Source organism: Takifugu rubripes, chromosome 3 (assembly GCF_901000725.2).
Source record: "Takifugu rubripes chromosome 3, fTakRub1.2, whole genome shotgun sequence".
Taxonomy (NCBI): Eukaryota; Metazoa; Chordata; class Actinopteri; order Tetraodontiformes; family Tetraodontidae; genus Takifugu; species Takifugu rubripes.
In genome coordinates this window covers 16199243-16225679 of record NC_042287.1, presented here as the reverse complement: position 1 = coordinate 16225679, position 26437 = coordinate 16199243, and the positions used below count along the sequence as shown (strand labels likewise).

The 26437-nt window shown below is 47.1% G+C and overlaps 1 protein-coding gene across 4 annotated transcripts in view; it reads left to right on the top strand.

The window, feature by feature from the left end:
* magi3a (membrane associated guanylate kinase, WW and PDZ domain containing 3a) overlaps positions 1-26437 on the top strand; it is a 67314-nt gene that overhangs the window by 37371 nt on the left and 3506 nt on the right. For 2 of the 4 annotated variants that reach the window (XM_029833945.1, XM_029833942.1), the window contains exons 2-20: positions 2405-2521; positions 5416-5535; positions 10248-10454; positions 11979-12141; positions 12968-13047; positions 13640-13697; positions 15912-16018; positions 18035-18235; positions 18327-18953; positions 20583-20614; positions 21214-21469; positions 21714-21808; positions 21952-22144; positions 23276-23491; positions 23782-23967; positions 24104-24197; positions 25172-25244; positions 25397-25534; positions 25715-25853. In XM_029833945.1, the coding sequence (XP_029689805.1) occupies positions 2405-2521; positions 5416-5535; positions 10248-10454; positions 11979-12141; positions 12968-13047; positions 13640-13697; positions 15912-16018; positions 18035-18235; positions 18327-18953; positions 20583-20614; positions 21214-21469; positions 21714-21808; positions 21952-22144; positions 23276-23491; positions 23782-23967; positions 24104-24197; positions 25172-25244; positions 25397-25534; positions 25715-25853 (3102 nt within the window). Of the gene's footprint in view, positions 1-2404; positions 2522-5415; positions 5536-10247; positions 10455-11978; positions 12142-12967; positions 13048-13639; positions 13698-15911; positions 16019-18034; positions 18236-18326; positions 18954-20582; positions 20615-21213; positions 21470-21713; positions 21809-21951; positions 22145-23275; positions 23492-23781; positions 23968-24103; positions 24198-25171; positions 25245-25396; positions 25535-25714; positions 25854-26122; positions 26216-26437 lie in introns of all 4 variants that reach the window. The other 2 variants (XM_029833946.1, XM_029833943.1) reach the window with 2 other exon arrangements.

The window sequence follows — 26437 nt, the reverse complement described above, 5'->3', positions numbered from 1 at the left end:
GTCCAAAACCCTCGTCTTTGATTTCTCCCAACTTTAGCCTGCAGCTTCCATTTAATCCAGTTGTGATCAGCTGAATCACTTTTCACACAGATGATGAAGAACAATGTTGGCCTGTTTATGAGATCAGTGGCATTCCTACAAGAATGGGACCAGCATTCCCTGCCCTGGATTCTTTATCTGCAAACATATAGAAAAGCTGCAATGGCTGGGCAAATAATGCTGGTCTGAAACCGCCTCTCCAACATTGGCTGGCAAATGTCTGATTTGTGCGTCGCACATGTCAGCAGATTGACCTGACTTTGCGGATTCCTGAAAGGACGGGACAGAACGCGGTGCACGATCAGGAAGACACATGCAGTATATGGTCATTTATCAGCGTTACTCTTTGCCTCTCCACCCTGCCCTCCCTCGCCCCCTGCCCTCCCTCGCCCCCCTTGTTTTTAATGATTCATCATCCCCGATCTGCAGCCTCTCCTTACCCTGCAGATTATGTAGTAGCAGGATGACAAGGCACAAAGACTTCCATTGTGTCTCACGGGCCTCGTACGACCAGCCCGGCAGGCCGGTGATGCGCTGCCATGTAACCTAGCATGAGACAAAGCGTCGTCCCCCCCCCCACCCCCTTCCTCTGTGTCCACCGATATGATGTAGCATGCTAACACAACCTGACAGGCCGGCCACAAAAACGACCCTGTTGGCAGCGTTTGGGTGGGAGTCTGCTTCCAGCAGCATTTGCATGCGTTTGTGAGGATATAGGAAAGGGATTTCTCCCACCCAGTAGGGTATCTGCACTTATCTGTGGGATCCCAGTGGCAACCGCTCCGTCCTCTGTTTGCATCCTGGAGCAGCCATCATCAGCATCTGTGACCCAACTCGAGCCTGTAGTGTAGGGGTGCCGCCCCCCCCCCCCCTTCCTTCCCACATGGGAACGGACCTGAACCAGCAGAGGACATCTGATGCACATTGTTGGTAGTTGTTTTGTATGTTTCTGGGAACATGGACCACAGGCATGTGGCTCCCCAGTTCCAGTGTGTATCCAAACATGCTTTTGTTTTAGCGACCTAAATTCTTTACGTGCACTGTTCCAGTAAGAAGTCTGTGGAGTTACATCACGGACGCTTTGTTCCAGCTCCGTTCCTCTGGCGGGCTCCACTAAACGGCCGGTTTTAACTTCACTGGAAAGCCTTGAACATTTAAGAGCAAATGTTTTCAGAGCTGCAGGTTTATAAGAACAGATCTGTAGTCCTGCATTAGCTTTGTTTAATGTCCAATAAATCTGGCCCTCATTGCTTCCTGCTGTGATAGAACATTATGGGATGTGGAGGACACCGCTCACTTAACTCTCTCGCTCACCGAGGGTTTGTTTTGCTCTGTTTGTCTGCAGATTGTTTTTTGGGTTCCTTCTGTCCGCAGAGAGAACCTGCGCGTGTGTTTTTCCTTTGAGCTGATGAAGCGAAAGACTGAATTGAACTGACGAGGACTTCTGAATGGTTGAACGTTGAAGTGAGAAGGAAAGGCACGTGGGACCGAGTGATTCAACTTCAGAAAACGGGCCAAAAGCAGGACTGGAACGCAGACGCCGTTACTGGAAGAGCTTTTTACTTTCTGACAAATCTCTGCCGAGACTGAGTGGCGTGACTCACCGTCTGGCTGCAGCGTGCTTTGGGTTTGCAGGGCCGCATTAGCATCTAAAGAAAGAACGGATTCTGACACGGTGTGACAGTAGCAATAATTAGAAGTGTAATCTGGCATCACTGCACAGTTAACAGTGATATATTAGACCTGCTATTTTCACGGTAAATCAAATTAGGATTCCGCTGCTGGCTTCAGCTGCTGCCTGAGAATGGTGGCGATGGTCGAGACTGATTGTTTCTGCCTGTTTATGCTACCAAGCCAGTAGAAACGGAAAGGGACTGTTTTTGTTTTAGAGAGTTAGAACTCCGTTCATTCATCGTCTGCGTCGAGGATAAATGCAAACGGACCAGAAGCACATCCGTCGTGATGGGAGGAGCATCTTCCCCAGAGCTGGAGCGCTCACAGAAGGTGCTGCACGTTCCTGCTGCAGTCGTGGGGGAGGTCCCGCGCTGGTTCCTCGCTCTTTACCTTTCCATTTCTTATCTCTGACGTGTTGTCACATGGTGAAGAACTGTAAATCTTCCTTCTCGGGGAGATGAATGTGCAGCCACACTTCCAGCATAGCGCCTCCGAATACGCTCAAAATGTTTGTGTCGCCTGGCACTGTCGACCAGCACGATGCAGGGTTGTTGTCTTTACTGGACCAGTGTGTTTAGAATGTTACCAATTACAATGTGTTCTTTCAAAAGGTCGGACCTGCTGAGTAATTGGTTGGTGGGTTTATAAAGTGACTTGTCAGACTGACCCAAAGTTCTCTTCCTCTCTGCAGGGAAGGTGTTGAACACGGATCTGCGTCACTACCTCAGCCTGCAGTTCCAGAAGGGCTCCCTCGACCATAAACTCCAGCAGGTGATCAGGGACAACTTGTACCTGCGAACCATTCCCTGTGAGTAATCCCCCCCCCCCCCCCTCGCTCGGGCTCCCTGCCCTGCTTGTTGCTACCTGACACCTCCAGATGGTGTCTGGCCGATTCATCTGGAGCGCATAATTGCTTGTTTGAATTTTAAATAACAGCACAATTTACTTTTTTTTTTTTTTTTTGCTGCTTTTTAATGGAAGGATAAATCACAAGGATAAAACGTTTCCCTTTTTGTATACGAAGGGATTTTGAAAATGAAAAATCAGCCCGAGAGGCAGAAATGAAAATGTGCCTCCCCCTGCAACCATGACTGATAAATACACGTGTCAGCCCTGTCGTCATTTGTTAAAACAGGGGGAAATGAATTGATTCACACCGTGTTCTCGTATGTCTCCTAATATCTTTTATATGCTAATTTACCCTCATTCACTAATTTGAGCAAGGCTTAACATATACATTAACTATTTTACATCAACTAAAATAACGAACTTTCAGAGATGATTAAGGAAACATATACGGCAGATTCTGCTGTTTTACTACATCACAAGTCATTCTGAACACATTCTTCACGAATGGATCTGCAATCAACGAGGCTCACACCTGAGACGTGGTGTCTCTGGCTCAGCGTGCAGCAGCGTTCGTGCACAGCGAGCTCATGGCAGAAGAAGCACGACGTTGTTCTCCAGATGCACAGCCAGGCTTCACCAAGTGTCACGCCTGCAGGTGACATTAGTTCAGGCTGCTGCTGCCAGTCGGGGGCATCACAGGCATTTAAAGCTAAATAGCGAGCCCCCAGCTCTACTGCCAACAACCCCTCCAGCTTCATCTTAAGCTCAAGGCGTCTTTGAGCAAGCTGCTCCCCAAGTTTCGTTCCCGGATATAAAAACAATATGATGTCTGAAAAACATGGAGAGCTGATGGAACTGTAATAATCCCCTCCAGAATTCAATTCTTTGAGAAGTTTCTTCTGTTTTTGAGTTTCGGGCTAAGACACAAAGTAGAGCATCATTCTGTAGCTTCACATGAAATCTTTGTTCTGTCCTGCTGCCTACGATGTCCGAGGGGAGGGAGAGGAAGAGGGAGAGGGAGAGGGAGAGGGAGAGGGAGAGGGAGAGGGAGAGGGAGAGGGAGAGGGAGAGGAAGAGGAAGAGGAAGAGGAAGAGGAAGAGGAAGAGGAAGAGGGAGAGGGAGAGGGAGAGGGAGAGGGAGAGGGAGAGGGAGAGGGAGAGGGAGAGGGAGAGGGAGAGGGAGAGGACCCAGTGGGGTGACAGAGGCCTGTCAGGTGATCATGTTTCTGGACCCCGGCAGCCTATAGCAGCGTAGCTAAGATGTTAACCTACTCATTAGACGACCCCCTAAGTGTGATAATTTGTCTGTCTATAATAGTAACTGGAACTACAGAATTAGCAACAATAAGCTTTTTCAAAGAGGAAGGTTTTAAGTCTGATTGTTAGTGCAAAAAATGCCTCAAGGCAACTTGTGCTGTTGCAATATTGGAACGTGGTTGTTTTTGAAGAGCTACCGGGCTGTTTTACTGAATTCTTGCTGCTCTTTATTAGCACAGCATAGATGGAAGTCTTGTTGGAAGTCAGATGTTAATGTTTTACACAGTGGGTGTTCAACCTGTTCAGGAGAAACACAAGATTAAATTCACACACAACCCTGGACAACCCGATGCCATCGATGTTACACAACAAGCTCGGTGGACTTGTACAAAACCAGCACTTTTTACAGCTCAGTTCACACTTTTGGGGGATTTTCTTTCCATCTGACCATTTTATCACTTCAAAGAGAGGCCTGTGAGAACACACACACACACACACACACACACACACACACACACACACACGTTTCAATATTTTGCTCTGCTGCAGCAGTTTTTCCCTAAAGCTCTTTGTCCCCGTTGCCCATTCAAATAAAGCTTTGATTTTTTTCTCCCCCCCCTCACTCACGTCAGCTGCGTGTAATCCTCTCCCACATCTGTCCAGATGTGAGGACTGAAGAGATTCTTCTTGCCGCTCATTTGGAATAGATCAGCGCAGATCCCGATCAGCCCCGTTTCCTTCCAGAGAACGCCCCCCTTTGAAACTTCACCATGTGAGACATCAGATGATGAAAGATTACTTTCAAAGATGTAAAGCTGGGATATTATTGGTCATCAAACACTCGAAACTCCTATTCCAACTCTGCTTCCATGATCTCACATTCCCTCTGATTGTCTTTGTTTCAGACTGAGCGGCAGAAAATGAAGGACGGGGACAGGATCCTATTAAACTGCGAGTTTAAATATAAAAGGCTTTGTGCCTGCAGCAGGGCCAGGCAGCAGCGCGGCTCGGAGAGCCAGTAAAAGCCCCGATTGCATCTAAAATGACGGCTCGTTGAAGCTGCATATCGGAGAGCGTGAAATCATTTTCATAACAAGATTCTCGTGTCACGATGCATCATCATGAGGTTTTATAATTTGATATTTTGCAGACCAGAAACGGAGCCGTCTCTTCTGACGGGAGTGCGTTTCATCAGAAAAAAAACCCCAAGAAATCCATATCCCATAAAATATTTCCTAATAAATAATTAAAGAAAATTTCTGCTTTGCTGCAATTTGCTTTAGTTACTCGAATAAATGGATTTGCCCTGCAAGATATAAAAATAGCTTGTGACACCTGGGCTGCTGTGTTTTGATACTGTAGTCATGAATTCATAGCTCTGCAGTCTCTGCGCTGTTGACTATTCATGATGGAGACGGAGCTGCTGCACCTCGCTGCTGCACCTCGCTGCTGTGTGTGGACGTGAATCACATCCCTGTGGGCACGCCGGCACACGCAGCCCTCTTTCCCGCTCCTCCATCCACCCCTTCATTAGTGAATGGTGCATTCCACTTGATTTAATGTCCTAAACCCTGTCATTGTTGGGGTCATCGGCAGGCACCACTCGACAGCCCAGAGAGGGGGAGGTTCCTGGAGTGGACTACAACTTCATCAGCGTCGCCGAATTCCGTGACTTGGATGAAAGCGGACTGCTGCTGGAGAGCGGCACCTATGATGGTACGTCAACAAAACAAAACTAGAAAAATATGATATAAACTGCGTGTATATTCAGCTTTTTATGTATACGTCTCTCACAAAAGGTGAGCAAGTTAGAAAACTGCACAGAAAGGAGAGAAAGGAATATTTAATACGCCTCAGTGTGATCAAAATTTCAGGAAATTTTTAATCAGGAATGTTAATGAATTAATTGCTTGTCTTCCTTGGCCCATTTTCACTGACTGAAACCCCAAATTCATGTTGGCTGAAGGATTTTCCAGCCTTTAAGTCTGAGCAACGCTAATTAAAGCTCACATCATATCTGCTGTCATCAAGTGCAGGATATTAAAGGTTCTTTCAGAAGAAATGATGAAGATGAATTAAGAAAACGGTTAATAAACGAAAATGCTGCCCCTGACCACCCTGGGGACACAACTGAGGACGAGTCTTTGATGCCGTTGTAAGCTCTCGTGTAGATTTGCTGAGCTGTGCACTCTAAGGTCACCAGGTCACGTCAACACATTGCACGTGTCATCAACCTGTCGCCATAAATGTGAAGGAAGTGCAGGTAACATTTCCTCCGGGGAGTTTTGTAGCAGCAGAAACGGCTTCGTCCAGGTCTTTAGTTCACTGTGGTAAACCGCCTCGGCTGTGTCCTGACCTCCGTCCCCTATGGACCCTGGGGGAGCCTGGCCCTCCACCCCTGAACTTTTGAACGCATTAAGGAAGAATAATGGACCCACTCCGTCTGTCATCGATTACTGGAACACACGATTCTCTGTTGTGGAGGCTCAGTGGAAATTCAGAAGCTCAGCCACAGTTAATTATTCATGGCGGTTTTGGACCCCTTAGATAAACACAAGATAAGCATTTTACAGTTTTACAGAGGACATATTTGGTGCGCAGTGGTATTCTGTCTGTGCAGCTTTTATAGTGTCAGTCAATATTTATACATGTGAAATATTTCCGATACTCATTTTCACTGCATAATTACCGGAGAGACATCTTAATGAGGAGTCAATTAGGAGTTTAAAAGGACAGTTTTCCTCTGAAAGACCTGGACTGAACTTTGGTTCAGCCCATTCTCTCATCCCAGGCTGCTCCTCTCTCTGCTCCTCACAAGCCGAACCTTCTGGATGTGGCGCACCACATCTGCGGCTGATCAGATGAGAACATCGAGTTCGCCATCCAACTTCACAGTTGTGACTAATCCCACATAGTTGTTGACAACAGCAGCTGGTTCTGTTTATGCTGACCCGGAGTGACGCTCATTCCCACTGGCCTGCAGGAGCCGATACCTGACCCACTCCTTCGTAAATGGAACGTTAGTTTAGAAGAACAGTGTTTGAAACTGCTTCACCCAGCGCAAATGAGTGATCCTGCATTGGTCTGTGATTACTTCTCCAAAATAGTCAACTCTGCCCACAGTTCCAAGCAGGTCTGAGCTGAAAAGTCGACCCTTCTGTTGATGAAATGGATTTAAAAGTTGAACTGAATGAAAACAAAGAGCTTACATTTCACCAAGTTTGCGTTAGTTAATATCCATAATGTCCATGTTGTAATGTTAATTATGTCCATCTTCTGGAACAAAAGCCTCAAGAATTTGATTTAGCATGTGTGCGTGAGTGTTTGCATGCACGGCGTGAATCAGGGCATATCCAGTTCTCCCCCAGCACAGACAAGCTTGAAAAGCCACAAGCATGACTCATTCATGACGGGGGGGGGGCTGGGGGGCTGATGTGGACAAGCAGCATTCGCAGAAGGCACGTCTGTCCAAAGTTAGCTTAGCGCTCATAAACTGTTGCTGCGCTGCAATGCTAACGGCAGATACGCTGCAACAACATGTGGAATTAGCTTCACATAATAATCAGTAATGATGATGGGGGGGGGGGGAACCCCGCCCTCTGCCTGAGGACCTTTTCCATTTTCTGCAAATATAGACTCCTTGTGTTGGCGTGAGTATCCACTGTTAACTGAATTAGAATGTGCCCCATGTGATGTGGAAAATGCTTGATGAAACAAAACAAACCAAAAAACCAAGACATCCATGCTTGAACATGAGCTACAGGAGCCTCCTGTGTCGAGCAGCCCTTAGCTACAGTAGTGCTGGCACTACTTTAGTTATTTATTATTTATTGATTCACTTATCAGGGACAGTGCACATTAATAAACATTGCTGTGAATGTGCCAGAGTTAGCCAAGAAGCTATTTTTCACTCCTTGGACCAATATTAAAGGCAGTGCTGAAAGCAATCATTCAAGGATGAACGTTGTAATCAAATGCAACAAACAGAACCAGTCATATGAAGACATTATTGCATGCGAGGCTGTGTCCAAAGTCAATTACTGGACTGTTGGACAGGCTGACGTTCAATTTGTCTTCCTGGGATTAAAAGGTTAAATCCTCCCCGTGCATGTGTGTTAATGACGCAATTCTCTTTGGTCAAAGTGTTTAACAATCATCAAATTCCCAGGAGAGAAAGAAAGCCATTTCCTCCCTTCTCTTGGACCACAAATATCTCTGTGCAACCCACGAGTGTGTTCAGAGGCTTCGAGCCGCCCTGAGAACAAGAGTCGGTGTGGTTGTTCCACATCCACTAGAATGATTGAGAAGAACAAATGAAGGGAGGCTGTAGCAGTGATTGAGCATGTCTTGATAAGAAAGATAAAGATCAAAGCTAATAGTGAATGTGAGTAATTTATATAAGCTGCCATTGAGGCGGGGGGGGGGGGGGGGGGAGCATAAAATGGAAATGACATTTATTTACGAGTCAGGCCGACAGCAGAGAGCAAAGCGCCACCACAGTCACAGGCAGTGGAGGAATGCAGAGCCGATGAGGCCGGGTGCATCCATGCCAACAGGGTCGGAGCCACGGCCGAGGCTGGAGCACAAGATGGGGGGGCTTCACCTGCCCGGGGCACCGCGAGTCTGGGATGAAGCCTGTGTAAACTGGGCACTGGGCACAGCGAGCTTATATCCAGCGACTGATGAGGCTCTGTGGCTGGCAGGTTCAGAAAGGAAAAGGCTGCCAGTGGGGGGGGGGGGGGGCTGCTGAAGGTTGAGCCAGAACATCAACCCTTGAGGTTTTCCTCAGGTTCCACAGCACACGGCTGTTTTCATCTCTCTTTGCATAACCAGAGATCCATTTTCAAGCATTTCATGTTGCTAAATGGCCGTGAAAGTTTTCCCGAGCGATCAGCAGGCAGCTAGAGACGTCTGGGTGCACCTTCGCGTCAGGCTCCACTCACGCGGGAGGCGACAGGCGCCGCCTGCTGCTGACGGACGCACAAACGCCTTCAGAGGGAGGGGACGCGGCCGTTGTAATCCGAGCCATCCCGCCACCTCGCCGCCGCACGACAACATGTAGGCAGGGATAAAATTTGCTGTTATGGCTGTAATTTTGAGGGCTGATGGTGGATTTGACCTCCAGGTGCCGTCTGCTCTCAGTCATATCTCCAAGGTGACTCCCAGGGTGTTTTTCCCTTTGGTTTTGTCAGACCGTTTATCAAAAGCAATGGTTGGATGAAGGCAGGGGAGGTTTTTCTTTCTTTAAAAGGCCTGGCTGACAACATGAGGAGAGTTTGTTCCAGCCTCCTGAAGGAGAAAGCCTCCGTCTGTGCGGCTTTTCTTTCCTCCTCCTAAAGAGCGTGGACACTTCTAATTTAATTATGTCAATTTGTAATTCTACTAAGTAAGCAGTAGTCGTCCCATTAATTACAAGTGTGTAAAGAGTTTAATGTTTTTGAAAAGTGTTGATATTAAAGGTTCATAAATTAGACTAGAGATTAATGCAATTACCTAAATCAGTTATGGTGCGTGCGCTTGTATTTACATGCGCATCACGCTGCACTGTGGTTGTTTTCCTTTAACCACAGCACAGAACAGTCGCAGGTCATTGACATCACACTAATTACTTTTCCTCCCCACATTGTTTCTTTTATCTTCCGTTTTCCTCCTTGTTTAAGACTTTATTCCCACCCACACACACACTTTTGTTCCTGTATTTAACCGCAGCGATGAGACGTTCAGCCACTCAGACACGCTTCATTTTCAAGCCCACTGCACAGCCACGCAAACACTGATGCGGAGCCATCAGACCGGGATCGCACCATCATTCCCAGAATATTTTCACGCAACTTTTCGGTTGTTTCCATTCTGATTCTGATCTTTTGATTATTGTGCACAGAGAGGGGGAAGGTGGCTCGTTGTAAATTGGGTCATCGTCATCCTATAGTTGTGGAAAGAACAAGACGCGCTCTGCAGAGTCGGGCTGTTTGCCGCCTAAGGCGCCGACATGACAGCGAAAGAGCAGTCGAGAAGCTACCTTGGTGTGAAGGCTGTTGTCAGAGTTCTCGGAGACAAAAGATGTGAAAGCGTGGCAACCTTTGAGTTCTGGTTTTGTTCTGGGTGCAGCCAGAATCTCAGCGAATTTAATGTATCTAAACTTACATGTTGGAACCAAACTTTTCCCTCTTGCTTTAGTTTGTTGTGTGTAACTATTGCTCTCATTAAAATGGTTTTAGAACCATTTTAATGAAACCACTGGCACATCATGTTGTACACGAAGAGAAAAGCCACATAAATACAGAGACCTGACCTGGCACCAGGCATCGCCGGGCAAAGCCGTAGACTTAAACACTAAATCTGGTGTATTTGCCATCTGCCGGGGTATTCCAAACCTTTTGTCATTACAGAAAATATATTCACTGGGGCTTTTGTATCTCATCATCCAGGAAATTACTACGGGACCCCCAAGCCCCCCGCAGAGCCCAGTCCGGTCCAGCCAGACCTGGTGGACCAGGTTCTGTTTGACGAGGAATTTGACACCGAGGTCCAGCGAAAACGCACGACCTCCGTCAGTAAGATGGACAGAAAAGACAGCGCAGCACCAGATGAAGAGGAGGAAGAGGAGAAGCCTCCCATGGTCAACGGTCTGGCCGGTGAGAGACAGGGCTGTAATTATCCTGCAGGTCTTCCTGATTTAGTCGTCTGTTCGCTCAATTTATGTTTCACATTGTCCAGAAGTTGATTGTGGAATACTAAACAGCAGGGACCTCATTTTCATTCTGTTCTGTTCCCAGAAAAACATTCCCGGATTAGCATTTCCTCACGCAAGGTCAGCATTAAAGCAAAACAAGTGCAGAGCAAAGATCTGCCAGCATCCCGGGACCTGGGAGTCACCACATCCTCCCAGGGTTCCCTCCATGTTCTCACGGATCCCAGCTTTATAATGGCAGGAGTCGGGGGATATTAGTAATGATGCATTCCAACAAATGGAGATGGAGTAATCTTTATGACCACCTATATAGATCATAAAGGCCAATTTAACTCCTAAAGACTATTGGTCTGTGTTATCCAATTATGTCTCACACATCACAGGAGGTGATGGAATGCACCATTCAGCTCCAGGACTAATGACAAGGATGAAATTGGTAAAAAGGAAAAGGGAGAGATGTTCAGTAACATTTCATCTCTGTGGCCTTGGGCTGGAATGGGAGTGCCAAGGAAAAAAAGAAAAGTCAATATTAAAGGAAGTCACGTCTTATTCTAGAGTAATCACAGTAATCATATATTGTTGCACAATACAACTAATCAAATTAATGGTCATTTAACAGTAGCCTCGTGTTACCTCACAGCACTTTTTTCTTTTGTGTTTTGAATGTGTTTGTCAGTTTTCCGAGCCTTCGTGCTCACATCTGCAGCAGCACAGCTTAGATTTCTCTGCAAGGGCACAAAGCTGCTATAGCCCGGGGCAAGAGTCTGCGTGGACTCCTTTATTCTGACTTTGGAAGCGCACTGGCCTCCCTTCTAGTTCCAGCATGAAGAAGAGGCCCTGATTTCAGCACAAAAAGCTCTTGGCTTCTCCCAGTCAACAGCTGTCACTTTCCATTCCTGCCATTCAATCGCTCCAGTCAAACAGGCTCAATGGTGCGTTGAAGCTAGGTCACACACGGGCAGATGAAAACCTGCAGACAAGAGAATCACACACCTATCAAAATTTGGTGCACACACACACACGCACACACACACACGCACCGGTTTCTGTGTTACTAATAGAGCTGTGATGTGGCACCCGTGGATGAGTTGAAGCATTGGTCAGCTCTCCTTTGCCTGGGAGGCAGTTCCCAGTTCATCACTGCTGACATGCCAGTCCTATGGCAATAGCTCCACTTCCGCCTCCTCTCTGTGCAGCCCCCCCCCTCTCTCTCTTTCTCTACCCCTTTCTCTCTTGTGGTTGTAACCGTTCACACAGCGTACAGATGAATATTGGCACTGGCGAGGGAAGCAGCAGCAGCAGCAGCAGCAGCATCCGGGAGAGATGCAAGGAGCCCAAAGGAGCTCCAATGGCGCCTCATTCTCACCTCCTGTCTCTTTCTCCTTCTATCACCTCCCGTACCCCTACTCCCAACCCATTCCTCTTTCTATCTCCATGCCCGTCTCCCTCTCCCCATGCCGGGCATCAGAACACAAGGACAAGGCAGAGTGGAGGAAGAAGGTGCCCAGTTACAACCAGTCAGCGGGGGCTATGGACCTGCATGCATGGACCCCACAGGATGAGAGTCAGGAGCCATTGCCTAAAAACTGGGAAATGGCGTACACAGAGACTGGCATGGTCTATTTCATAGAGTAAGTAGGCTCGCTGCTGCAATTTGACTGCATTGCTTTAGTCGTGTTACTCTCCCATGATGTCAGGTTTGAGGTTAATCACTCCCACTCCTATTCTCCTGAATCCTGACCTTTGCTAGGCTGTAAAGAGACATCTGGCAGTTTGGGGTTGTTACAGGTTAAAATGTTTGACTGAGAATCATATAAAATTGATTTCAAATCAAAGTTGATCTTACATTTTATTATTAATAATTCCAATAAAATATTTATTCAGCTTGAGCTGCACAGAGGTCTTCTAGTTTTGTGCTTCATTATTAAGACTGTGCACAAGATCTTTGACCTAACAGCTCCATTTTTATAAAATATGATAATATTTAAAACACTGTGTATTGACTCATAGCAATTTTGGAATATTGAAACTATTTCCTGTGGTAAATGTATCTGTTATTAACTATTACTACTCTTATTATTATTTCTTTCCCTATCTTTGTTGTTGGTGAAGGAAGCAGCAGGCCAGCAGATGTTTACCTGCCTTGTTAGCTCAGCTCAAAGCTGCAGCACTCTGCTGTGGACAGAAAGCCAACGAAGTAGCTTGTTCTGTTAGCCAGAGAAGCAAATCGAGCCTCAGTTCTGCTCGTTAGATATTCTGCCTTGATTACAGCTGTCCACGTATTTCCCTGCATCCTCAAACAGTCCTAGTCTTTAACAAAGCTGCTTTATTGTCATCCCCAAAGGTTAAATCTTGGCTCCACTGCTCTCCTATGTTCCTGTACTAATTGCTGGGTTTACATGGTGGCCTATGTGGTTTTTACTGCACCTGAAGCCCTCTTTCCTCTTTGTATTTCAGTCACAACAGTAAGACAACCACTTGGCTGGACCCTCGCCTTGCTAAGAAGGCCAAGCCCCCTGAGAAATGCCAAGAGGGAGGTGAGACGAATTTTTTATTTGCAAAGACACACGCAGTTCAGATCCCACTCATACATTCTGGATTCGTGCTGCCTGGCTGGTAGAGGGCAGTGGATAACACACAGTGGTTAAACAGCTGAGAAGGCTCGGTCTTACTCATGCCAGTGACGCTGCAAAAACCTCCTCCTCCAGCTGAAACTGACGTGTTCCCTACTGGCTCCTCAGACACATGCAGCGTTTATCACTGCAGCATCTCTCAGAAGGCAATTTTCCGCGGGCCGCTGTGCATAAAGATGTCCTGTGAGCCGCGTGTGTTTGCAAAACATGGAGATGTTGCACTCGCACACGCTGCTGGAGAGGGACGCTTATTACTTTCCGGGGACAACTTGGGATTTCTGCCTTCCCTCTCTGCTCCTTTGCAATGTGTTTCACACCGTAAACGCACCCTTGGTAATAAAAGTGTGGTGCTAGTTCTCTTGGTGGGGAAACCGCCTGCTGTGGAGCTGCCTGTGAAGGCATCATTCCTCATCGCATGTGTCCAATTGTCCATGTGGTGTCAGAGTAACACACAAAGTGATGTTGTTGGCCTTTTCCCTGTCTCTTCTGTCCCCAGAGCTGCCTTATGGCTGGGAGAAGATCGTGGACCCCCAGTTTGGCACATACTATGTGGAGTGAGTAAACGCCTGTGTGTGACTCCAGTCTTCTGGATCTGTCTATAAAATGTGGTGCTGAAATTCTGTCATTTTGCTTGTGTGATAATGCAACATAATCCTTTATTGGTCGCACAATGGCCTGCACAAACCCGTTACAAAAGCAGTGTTGGTTAAGTGCAGCCTTCAAGCAGATGATTGAGATGTTTGACTCCACTTAAGCTGTCTTCTTTGCCAGTTTTTCTCCCCCAATCAAGGATGCTTAAAAGTAAAGAGTTGATGTGTGTAAATGATCAATATTCGGAGTAAAAAGTAGCCGTTACTGTAAAAGCACCGGGCAGTAAGAAGAGAATGAAGAGATAAAATAGATAAACAACAAAACATGTCAACCGATAAGGCGCACAAACACAAGTAAAGGATACAAAAGCAGAGCAGGAGCTTATGTGTCAACCTACGAGTTTAAGACTTCCTGGTCCATATGTTAATTCTGGTTAGCTTCTAAAGGTCGTGACATTTTTCTTCCTCCAGTCTTGTATCAGAGAAGTGTGGAAAAAATGGCCTTTAAAACTCAAAGACCCAGTTTGAAATTGTTTGTGTGCCACCACACTGATACAACATACTCGTGGCGGCGCTAACGAGTCCCTGATGAGAGGATATTTCAGACTTGAGTTGTGTGGACGTGCTCACTAAAAAGTGGGAGAACCGTCGTCACTTAAAACCATATTCTTGAATTCCTGAGGCAGATGTGTTAAATGTGGTTTATCTTTATGGCCCTTGACTGTGGGTGGAACTCTGGATTGGCTGCATTTCCAGTCCCGCTCGTGTCCACACAGTCAGAAAGCAATTATGTCTGATACCACTGATGTTCTATAGCTCAGTATGAACTTGGGGGGGAAGGGTAGTGAAAATAGCAGACAATGAAAGTTTAGTGTCTCCAAGAGAGAAACATTTGGATTAGTAGTGTAAGCAAGAGCATATTGTTTCATTTTGGTCCCATTACTGTGGACAAAGAGGCAGAGATCTGCAGTCGGGGGGGAATCAATGTTTTTTTGTGCAAGAGGGTCAGCGAGAGGTTGCCTCTCCCGGGTCTCTGTCGCTTTGTCTGGCAAGTGATGCTGGGAATGAGCACACAAATGCAAAAATGTGACACAAGTCTCATTATTCCCTCAACTGCCAAACAAAACGCGCAGTGTGGCAATCATGGAGTGAGAAAGTGAAGCAGGAAATGAAATGGGAGGGAACGTTTATCTCTCCCCACTTAATGGGAAGGGTGTCTGTGCATGAGTCAGACCCAGCACAGTTCTTTGAGGTGTACGCGTGCGCGTGCAAACACACGCTCACACACACACTGTGTGCAGCATCACCGGTGTGTGATTCCCTGTGTATCGTTAGTCCGTTCTGCCTTCCCATGGTTCTCCTATATCCAAGGTTTACAGCTGTTAAACCTCATTATGCAGGCGACCTCCCTCTCTTCGTTACCGTTTAGCTGCAGAGGGACATGCCTTTGCTTAACAGGGATATTTCTGCACCCAGGTCCCAGTAATTGGTTTTAGGTTCATACTGAAATGAAGTCCACAAAACAAAAACAGCCTAGTTGCTAAGAGCTAATTTAGCAACTGTTTGGTTTTAAAAGCAAAAACAAGGGGAGCATGATGATAAAAGCATTTCCTTTTGCCAACATTGCCTTAAGCAGCTGTTGATCGAGCTCCATCAGAGATATCGGAGAGAAGAATTATCTTTGCATTCATTTCACGCCCAGTTTGACCTTAAACGCTAACCTCTGTTCTTCTTATTCACTAGGTTATGCAGGCATACTTTAAGTCTTCTGAATTCATCATTACAGCAGTTCAAAGAATTACAATCAGCACCACTCCATCTCTGGAAGGAGTTCCTTTATGATTTATGTATTGAAAGATTTGTAAGAGAAATAAGCTTAGCTGCCTTTTGTTGCTCTGGCGGTGACGGTGCGTCGGAACACTCTGCCTGTTCCTCAGGCAGCATATCGATGGTTCTGTGTCGGCTCAGCTCCCAGTCAAATCAGCGTTTTGCATGACAGATGAGAAGGGTCAAACAACGATCTTATAAAACCGGAAGAGTGTGTGCAGCAGAGTCATGAGGGAAGAGCAGAATTAACGTTGGCTTAAAGGCACACAAGCAGTAACTCACTGTAAACAATCACAACTGAATTATAGTCTGCTTCTGTTTCTTTCTCATGTTTTCGCATCTTTTGTTCAGCCACATCAATCAGAAGACCCAGTTTGAGAATCCAGTCATGGAAGCGAAGAAAAAACTGAGCGCTGAAGCTCCGAGTGGAGCGCCGCCCCCAGCAGCCACATCCCCAGGTAACGGCACTGGCAGCCATGAGAAAGGGAGCATCAACATACGTGCAGATATTTGGAACATGCTAATTTCTGTCGCTGTTCCAGCAGTTGCTAGGCTGGTAATAAACACCTCAGCCTGTTACACATTCCTTTGCTGTCTGGGTGACAGACAGATTATGCTAAAAGGAGCCTGTAATCTTTGGAAAAAACAGTTTTTCAACCAGTCATTCACGGCAGCGGAAACATCTTAGAATTGAAGGAAGCTTAGAACAAAGAAACGGTTGCAGCTGTGACTATAAGTGACTTTTTCCTACTTTGTTATGTGTTGATCATGTACCACTAACGCTCACTCCTGCCTCATGACAAACCGGTCACGACCGGCCGTTGTCGCACACCTCTGTTGATGAACACACAAAGAAGGATCACATTAGCATTCCAACTAGCATCTGTATCTCAGACATAAGTGTGTGCCTCTGCTGCACGCTGAGCCTCTCTGCAGTCTCTGGATGATGGCGCCTCTGTGTAACATCGCCTCCGGTTTCAACCGCCTCCCTCGTGCCCGTCCTGCACCTTCCCACCCTTATTAATCAGAATTAATGACTAGTGGTCTTCGGCGTGTTGTGTGGAGCGCGTGAGGTAGCATCCAAACACTGTTTTGACAAGAGTGGCTGGACTGACCTTCCAGACAATGCTGCACAGCTCAGCTCTGACAATCCTGCCTGACATTTCTAATAATCACTTCACCTCAGAGGACACAGACTGTCCCTTTGTGCTCCGCAGCATAATCAAGGCTATGTACACACAGCTTTGCTATGTACCCTCCTATGTCGGCGTTGCTTTTCATGCCGTTCATATAATATGGGTTCTGACAGTCGGTGGATGGAGTGTTTGAGCGTGGAATGCCTGGCTGGTTCACTCCAACATCCATGTCTCATACGTCCTCCTGATTTTGTTGGGAATTTAACGGTCGACATGCAGATTCTGGGATTAATAATTAATGCAGACTATCTTGAAAAAAGATCTTTCTGATGCACCGCCATTACAGGAATGTCATGTTAATCATACTTGGCATAATCTCTTTTTTTCCTTAATCATCAGTGCGGTCATGTTTATCAGCCAATTGCAGTGTGGTTATGCAAATAGAAACCCCATGACACGTTGAGCATGCGGATGGTGGGGGGGGGGGGGCTGCAGGAGCTTTTATCTGCGCCCACCCCTAATGAGATTGATCTCCCACCATCTATCAGTGTGGGAATGGGCTCGGAGGAAGCCTATCATGCACGGACACAGGCAGAGCGTACAATCTCATGAATGAGGTAATAGTTCAAATGTATCCTCTCTGTCAAGGATAGCTCACTTTCTCACCACCTTATCTGCCTTATCTTTCCTAATTGCACGCACATCTACACATCACTTCTAATACAGAGCACCACCCCACGTACACGTACACGTACACACGCCTTGCAGCGACCATAGGACGACTCTGCAATTATAAAGTTACCTGGATTATGTCAGGCATGTCTTGAGTTGGATTTGTAGTGCTACTGTGGCAAAAATGATCATTTCCGCCCAAAGCGCATGTCTGTCAGCCTCTTGGAGAGAGCGCTGGACTGTGTCATTACGAGTGTGTGTGTGCACGTTGTTTGCACTTAAATTACAACGCTGGCAGATTGTGGCTGCGATGACGAGCCGTGAGTGACGGCTCGTCATCCCGCGGATGTAGCGATGAAGGCAGCCGGCTGTTTCTGAGCAAGCGTTCCACTTTCACTTTGGAGAGCTGCTACTTTTTCAGGCAGGCTTATGCATATTCTGAGCACATAAATCTGTGAACCTTTTAAGATGGGTGAGAATTAATCCACACTGTGATGTAAAAGATGATTTTCATATCTCTACATTGTCAGAGTAAAACTGCCAGATAGTTTTAAGAACTATACTGAATGAATTTAGTCCGCTGTAACTGAGCAGTAGTGTCCTTTACTTCGCCGTTGATTATTTACTGTATTGATTATTTATTTGCTCCTGTCATTATCCCGTCAGCAGAGGAGCCTGGCAGGGGCGGCCGGGGTTTTACACGGGATCCGTCTCAGCTGCAGGGAACCATGCTGCAGACGGCACTCAGAAAAAGCCCCCAGGGATTCGGGTTCACAATCATCGGAGGAGATCGACCGGACGAGTTCCTTCAGGTCAAAAATGTGCTTCTGGACGGGCCCGCCGCGCACGATAAGAAGATCGCTTCAGGTATTCAAGGATGAGTTACAGAAAGAAAACATGCAGCTTCTCATTCACAGGCGAGCTGTCTGGAGTTTTTATGCTCTTTGATCCTTTTTAGGTGACGTGATCGTGGACATCAACGGCACATGTGTGCTGGGAAAGACACATGCTGACGTGGTCCAGATGTTCCAGTCCATCCCCATCAACCAGTATGTGGACATGGTCTTGTGCCGGGGCTACCCTTTACCTGAGGACTCTGCCAGCAGTGAAGAGGTCTCAGGTGGCCTCTGCACATCCAAAGAGACCTCCCCTTCCCCTTCGACCTCCACCCCACAGGATCAACATTACACTATTCCAGATGGGGGGACTCTCTCCAGGCAGACTGCTCCTGTACCGCCCATGACCAATGGGGGGCGCCCTCAGCACCATCCTCACCAGCACCACCACCATTTGCCACACATGTCCAACCAGGAGGGTCCAGACCCGACTCTGCTGCAGCCAGAGCTGGTGAGCGTGCCCCTGGTCAAAGGCCCCGGAGGTTTTGGCTTCGCCATTGCGGATTGCCCCTTGGGCCAAAAAGTGAAGATGATCCTCGACGCTCAGTGGTGTCGGGGCTTATTGAAGGGCGACGTTATCAAGGAGATCAACAGACAGAACGTACAGACCTTGAGTCACTCCCAGGTGGTGGACATCCTTAAAGACCTGCCCGTGGGCAGTGAGGTCAACGTTCTGGTGCTCAGAGGAGGTGAGTGGGACCACGTGAACGAGAAGCAGCAGCTCACACTGGAGTCATCCATGTTGCAGGTGGTGGGATTGTGTTGGCGTCTCTGGTGGGTGAATGACCGTTAACCTGCGCAGGTTCAGGTTCACGACGCACACGGGCAGATAGTTCTTGGGTTTTGAAATTATTTCAGCCCTCACAAAGCTGCACTTCATCTTGAGTTTACCATCTTTTCTCACCTTTTTCACGATGCAGAGAAGTGTCTCCTTTAGTTGTCAGTCTGGATTTAGGGAGAGACGGAGGAGCTGGGAAGCGTGAGGTCGATGGATTAAAAGGTTTAAATTTACTTACGTTTTCTGGAAAACAACAAAAGTAATTGCTGTGATCGTAAGTTCCATTTCAAGTCAGACGGGAAGCTAAAATAATGAGGCTGAAATGAATAATAAATCATACATTATTTTTAGTTCTGCTCAGGTGCAATTTGACGTGACAGTTTTTATGTTTAAAACTAGCCGGAAGGATTTTGCAGTTGTGTGGGTCATGCTTGGACACAACTGATTCTTCCAATGTTAAATAAAGCAATTTCACGCTCTGGTCCACACCAACTCCGCATCATCTGCTGTGCACCTTCCCAAACAGGCAGGAATTCATGCTTAGTCACATGGTGAGCGCTGCTGGGAACGTGGAACGCGGTGGCAGCATCAGGGGTGCGCTGGTTGCTGGGATTGAAGGAGTGGAGACAGAAGTGTGGCTAATTATTGCACATCTTCTTACATCGGGCTGGCACTGATGTAAAGGGTTCCTCCTTTTTTGCCTGTACTGCAGTGCAGTATCCCAGATTTGACTGTTGCACCAACATATCAAATGAACTCAGCAGGGTGCTTCTCTGTGCTGCAAGGCCTTCTCTTCCTCTACATGTCTGTGTGTGAGTGTGTGTTGCTGTTATTTCTGTCAGTCCTTTGCTCATTTCCTATGCTACAATATTCAGAGTGTGTTCATACATTGAAATGGAGTGGGAGAGGACGGTTTTCCAAGAATAAAATGAGCCGGAGCTAAAGGACTTCCTGCAGGTCATCCACAGTGCAGGATTAGGTTAGGCTCCATTTCAAGCCTGGGGGGTAGAGCTGCCTTCCAATGGCAGCAGCAGATAGAAATGAAGCAGGAAATGATTTGGCTCTCGTCCCTGTTGTGGATTAGAATGCGGAGATGAATTCCACACATCTATGCATTGAAACATCCGTCATCCATATGGAATCATCTGGAAAATATTGTACAAGAAGTGTTTTAATTCACTTCCTCGTGATGCTAGATGGCTAATAAATTACAGGAGTATGTTGATTATGTTAAGAAAGATGCACAGACCGAGCATTTACAGTACAGGGAGGATAAACAACTGGTAGGTGTAGCGCGTGTTTTTCTTCTAGTTTAGGTCGCCGCCTCTTCTCTGCAGCAGCTTGTAGGACATCAGCGGTGTGATATACTGCCCCCTTTTGTTGCATTTGCATAATGAATCGCTGACGGAGAAAAAGAGAGTAGAGGAAGTTCTGTTCGCTCAGCATCTGCTGACCACAGAGCAAAGAGAGCAGTTTGATACAATGTACGCTTGCTTTTTAAGTTCCAACCTAACATCAGCATCTTTGTTTCTGCTTGCAGGTCATACCTCTCCTGTGAAATCATTAAAACCAGTAAGTCAGAGCAGAAATTCCTTCATTTTGCAGCATGAATTATTGAACGTAAAAGGTTTTAACTTTGTTGGTGTGCATCGCTGCGTGCATGTGCTGTTGCAGGCTACATTATTCACTAGGCCCACATTAACCACGCAGGCTCCTGGCAAATGGCACCCTAACATCCCTCTGCATATGGGTGTTTAGGTTGATAAGCCATGTTCAACATCTTGTTCCTCTGTAGCTCCTCCATGCAGCACACGCTGCAGCAACGGGCTGACTCGGCACTGAATGACACTGTGTTGTTGCACTATTTTTAAAAGACTCTGTAGTAGGTTGAGTTCTGGAGGCCTTGCTCATCTTAAACCGTTGCTTTGGCCTGAGCTACATTTCTACATTAGATGATGATAAATCTATTCCGCACACCCCACAGAAATGTTTAGAATGCTTCAAAAAATGCTGCTGTTTGAGTTTGTGCTGTTTCAGACATTCTCATGATGTCACTATTGGTGCATTAACAAACATAAATCCACTCACGTAAAATCGTTCCATGATTTATTCATCTGCCATTTTGGGTTGTGGTGACTTTTCTCAGGCTTTTTTGTGGTTCTCTGTCACAGTGCACTGCTCCCATGTCCCAGCCCACTCCTCAGCAGATGCCCAACCTCACTCCCCAACAGTTGCCCCACCCGGGCCCCCAGCCTGTCACGCAGCCACATCGGCAGGAGGTGACGGGCAGCACGGAGACCCTCGGTCAGCCCAGTGAAGCGGCCCCTGCTGCGTTCCCTTACGCTGTCAACACCCTGCGTTCATCTTCACCAAAGCCAGACGCGTCTGAGCTCTATCTCAAGTCCAAAGCCTTGTTAGACAGCAAGCGTAAGTACGACACAGGAAGGCTCCTTTACCCCAACTGCTGCCTGCTCAAGGCTGCTTTCGGGCCGATGATCAGCCCTGCGTTATTATTTCATTATTATCAATTTGATATTCCGATGTTATTGTTTAGACTCAGCTGATATATTGTTCTGGAACTTATGAGCCATATAAAGTTTTCTCAACACACCAGAATCATTGTGTCAGTCTTTTACATGTCTGTTTTTGCTTGAATCTCCTCTCTCTGCAGCTCCTAATACCAAGGACCTGGATGTGTATATTAAAAGGAACCAGGAGTCGGGCTTTGGTTTCAGAGTCCTCGGAGGAGAAGGTCCAGATCAGCCGGTGGGTAAACAGCACCGGTGCCATAGACAGATGGACGGATAGAATTCTACTAACACCTTCAGTTCTGGAATAAAATCACCCAGAAGATGGATGTTAATGAATAAACGATGCGGTGATGATGGTTCCCTTTCTCACTTCCTCAGGTGTACATCGGCGCCATCGTGCCGCTCGGCGCAGCTGAGAAAGATGGCCGCCTGCGGGCCGGGGACGAGCTGATCTGTATAGACGGCGTGCCCGTCAAGGGCAAATCTCACAAACAGGTGCTGGAGCTGATGACCAACGCGGCACGCAACGGCCAAGTGATGCTCACAGTGCGCAGGAAACTGCTGGCGTCAGGTGGGTCTGCCTTTACGGCTCAGCTGGAGCGTTTGAGCGTCCCTCTGTTTGGATCAGCACGCTGCGGGAGGACCTCTGAGCAAAGCTTTGATCTGGGATCTGCCCCTCTTTCTAATCCTTTAAATTTGTTCCGCATGACTTCGCTGTGGGTAAATCTGAGTAAATGAAGTTTGCTTCAAGGGTGCTATTTTTAGAAAACGTTTCCTGGATCGAAAGAAAGTCTTGATTTCTTTTTTTTTTTTCCAAAAGAAACTTGATTTTAAGATCCATCTTTTTTATTTTCATTGAAATGTATGATGTGCCTAATCAGGGCAATAGCGCGTCTTTAAATAATAATAAAGCGTTTTAGAACAGTCTGCATTCAGGTTGGTAAACCAACAAAAGAGGAAAATAACAAGCACACAGGCTGACAATAGGCAGGTACAAGAGTGTTTGCTCTGGGTTTATCTGTGGAGGCAGAGTGCACCGGTGTGAAGGGCAGTGAAGATTAGATCGACTGGCAGACGTGATTTACATTTCTGAGAGGGGGGGGGGCTGCTGAGCTCTCTTTCAGCTGCATTCAGCCACACTTGTCCACCAACACCTCAAGTGCACTTTTTCAAATTACTTTTTGATCTGATGTATTGCCGCAGTAGCCATGATCACGTTGCACAAATTACACATCAATCACGTCCGTTTATGCTGCGGGAGCAGAGGGAGCAGGATTACCTGACACCTGCTAAAATAATGGGGCTTAGAACAACACAGGGAATCAAGAGAGGTGGAGCCTCCTGATGACAAAGCATAGTGGGGATTTATCTTGAGGAGAGCGCTGACAGATTCTTTTGTTTAATATCGGCTATAAGCAGGTTTTGTTCTGTAAAATGTCTGTCTTTGGTTATTATGGGAGGAAGTGATGAATGATGGGACACACTGGGATCAAGCTAACGGCAAAATGGTAACTGGAGACCCGAGAGTAAGCAGCTTATTGTTGACCTCTGCAGTCCTTTTGAGACGCCCGTCAGCAAATCTGTGATTGGAGTTTGTGTCGTCGGTGGGAAATTCAAAGCTCAGAAAGAACAATACTTGCGTGTGCTCACAGAGTCATTTCTGAACGTTTGAATGCCAACGTGTTTCCCGGCTGTTTGTCAGACGGAGACGTGCAGGAGGAGAGCGGTCAGCAGCCTCAGCATGTAGCATCTGCCCTGATCAACACCTCTCCAAAGGTCCCTCGTGTTGAGCTTCCAAACACAGTCCCGCCTGCTCAGCCATCCCGACCGGAGCGCTTTGACGTCACCCTGCAGCGCAAAGACAACGAAGGATTCGGCTTTGTTATCCTGACATCGAAGACCAAACCTCCCCCCGGAGGTGAGAACGAACCGACCACACCTCCGAGAACTGAACTCGAAGCCCGAAAAGCTTGTCCCGGTTTCTGGCTGTATTTTAAAATCTTTCTGTTTTTTTTAAATGTAATCACATTTAAGAGAATTCAGGTCATACACTACCTGACTTTATTCAAAGTTGAACAGCAAAGTTCCATCTTGACCGAACGTCCTTGTGTAGAAGCTTCTGGATGCACACAGGGGGGACTTTATACCTCGCTTCACTGTTGCTTTACACGATTGTTCTGTAAATGCTGTTTCTCTCCATCGCTTCAGTTATACCTCACAAGATTGGCCGCATCATTGAGGGCAGCCCCACCGACCGTTTAGGTCAGCTGAAGGTGGGAGACCGTATCTCTGCCGTCAACGGCCAGTCCATCATGGAGCTGTCGCACAACGATATCGTCCAGCTCATTAAAGATGCCGGCAATTCTGTCACCCTCACCGTTGTACCTGAGGACGGTAGGTGGACGCAGGAAGTGTGCTTTCATTTCTTTGCCAGTCATTAAGGCAGATTAAATGGTTTCTGCATAAAAGGAAAAGTCAACCAAATGACGGTGTGATTTACTGTCAGACTTCCTGTGTTTTGTTTGGACAGACAACGCTCCTCCCTCTGGAACTAACTCAGCTAAGCAGAGCCCCTTAGCACCTCACAGAGCCATGGGACAACAGCCCCCCAGCTATTTAGACAGGTACAGAACCTGGGACAACACGTTCACTCAAACACATCACCACCCTTCTATGAGAGGGATTTTTGTCCTGAGAGGTTCCCTCTGCTGCCACTTAAATGTCTACTACATTTACTTATCCAAAAGTTCTGAGCCAAAGTAGCTCTTTTATTAGAGCCCAATTTTTACAGTATGACATCACAAACTTTTTGCAACTTTCAGAATGCAGGTGCACAAATACAGACGCATACAGGGGAGCATCAGCACAAACTATTGCCAGTGTCCTTTTTAAATGAGCGTTAGGAGGGAAGCGAATACACACGCCACCACTACAACCACATATTTGGTCCATTCCTATGGAAGCAGGCTCTAATTTGTGCCACATCGTTGCCCATTAGCATCATGTGTGACCTGCTCTCCTTATTTTCCAAAACGAGACACCCCCCCAAGGTCACTGCTAACATGGGAGAGAAAAAAGGAGCAGCCCAGATACTCATACTGTGATGTATGCTAAAGCACCCGCGTCCCACTCATTGATCATTTGCCACAGCAGCTTTCCTTGGCACCACCCGCTCTTTCGCTCATTTGGCCCCACCGCTCAGCAGCAGCATCCCTGTCCTCCCTGACACACGGCTTTGGTCAACGCTGGCTAGACACAAGCTAAAGCTGTAAAATGTGTAAACTCTCCCTCGTGCCAGAGGAGCTAAGCTGGCCGCGGCTCTTTAGTATCAGCACAGCTAAGTTCCCACAAAGGCATTGTAATGAGCTATGTGAGGCATTAAAGTCTGCCCCCATTATCTGCTGCTGAACTGTGAAAGCAGCGGGCGCTTTGAAGGATTTATGTTGGTCTCTGAGCGTCGTATAATGAATCCAACAGAAAGGGCCTTAGTGGCAGCATGTGGATGCAGATATGTACGGATCTTCAAAACAAACACTTACTGCCTTACTCTTGTTGACATAGAGTGTGGTGGAGGAATAAAGTGTCTTTTCTGCGTTAGGAACGGTGAGAGTGAGATGAAGAACTCGGGCCTACAGAAAGACTTGGCACTAATGACCGCAGGCTCTAAGCAGGTAAGAACCCCTCAGGTCCAATCGCCCCCCAGACTGTTAATGTCAGTGAGGCGTCTATAGAAATCATTCACCTTAACGAGGAGTGTTAACACCTTTGATTTCTAATGACACGTCCCGTCTGAGTGGCTCATATTCTTGTCTGGGAACCACAGGGATGTTTTGCCGTGGAGCTGGAGCGCAGCCAGCGGGGCTTTGGCTTCAGTCTGAGAGGAGGGAAAGAGTACAACATGGGCCTGTTCATCCTGCGGCTGGCTGAGGAGGGACCGGCTCTGAAAGACGGCAGGATACACGTGGGTTTTACTGCTCTGTCCTCACACCGACGGATCCTAGTCTAGGAAGTTGAATAACTATTAATAACCGTGTCCGTGATCTTTGTGCCAAGTCAATTCCGGGTTATTCTGGGAGCACCAGAGTGGTTCTCGTCCTACCAAACCTCACCTCTGAGCTCCTTCACTGCTTCTGCCTGACAGGTGGGGGATCAGATAGTGGAGATCAATGGCGAGGCCACGCAGGGCATCACTCACACAAGGGCGATTGAACTGATCCAAGCAGGAGGGAATAACGTTCACCTGCTGCTGCGACCGGGCCAAGGTCTGGTGCCCGACCACAGTAAGTGACCTCTGGGAGCTGGCTGCACGGACACACTGTTTCTACTGCTTAGATAGCTTCTCATTAGCTGATTATAGAGAAGTGTTTTGCTATGGTTACCTTTAAAAGCAGGGTGCTCACTTTCTTTATCCTCATGCTTGTGTTGCCAGCTTTGATCTTGACGTTTCCTCTTATTCTACGTCTGTCGATCTGCCTCTTCTGCTTTTTATCTGCTCTGGTTTTCTGCATCAGCACAGCTATTTCTACCTATTTATCTTTTCCTCCTATAGGTCTGAACTCTTCTTCCACCCTGTGCTTCTACATGAAACCAGAGCAACAGTAAAGGCCTCACTGCTTTTCTTGGTCTGTCCCTAATAACATTGGTAAACTTTCCTACTTTTGCCTCTGATCTCTCCTTTCTAAAGGATTTATCCTCCAGATTTGTGTCGTGCTTTCATGCATCGCCCCTTCCATCACCCCCCAATGATCAGCATGAATAAGATCAGCTATCAGTGACACATTTCCTCTAAAGGGCTGAACCGAAGCAGTGAATCCTAGAAACACAAACCGGCCTGCAGAAGCGCTGCAAGCCTTCAGAACCTGCA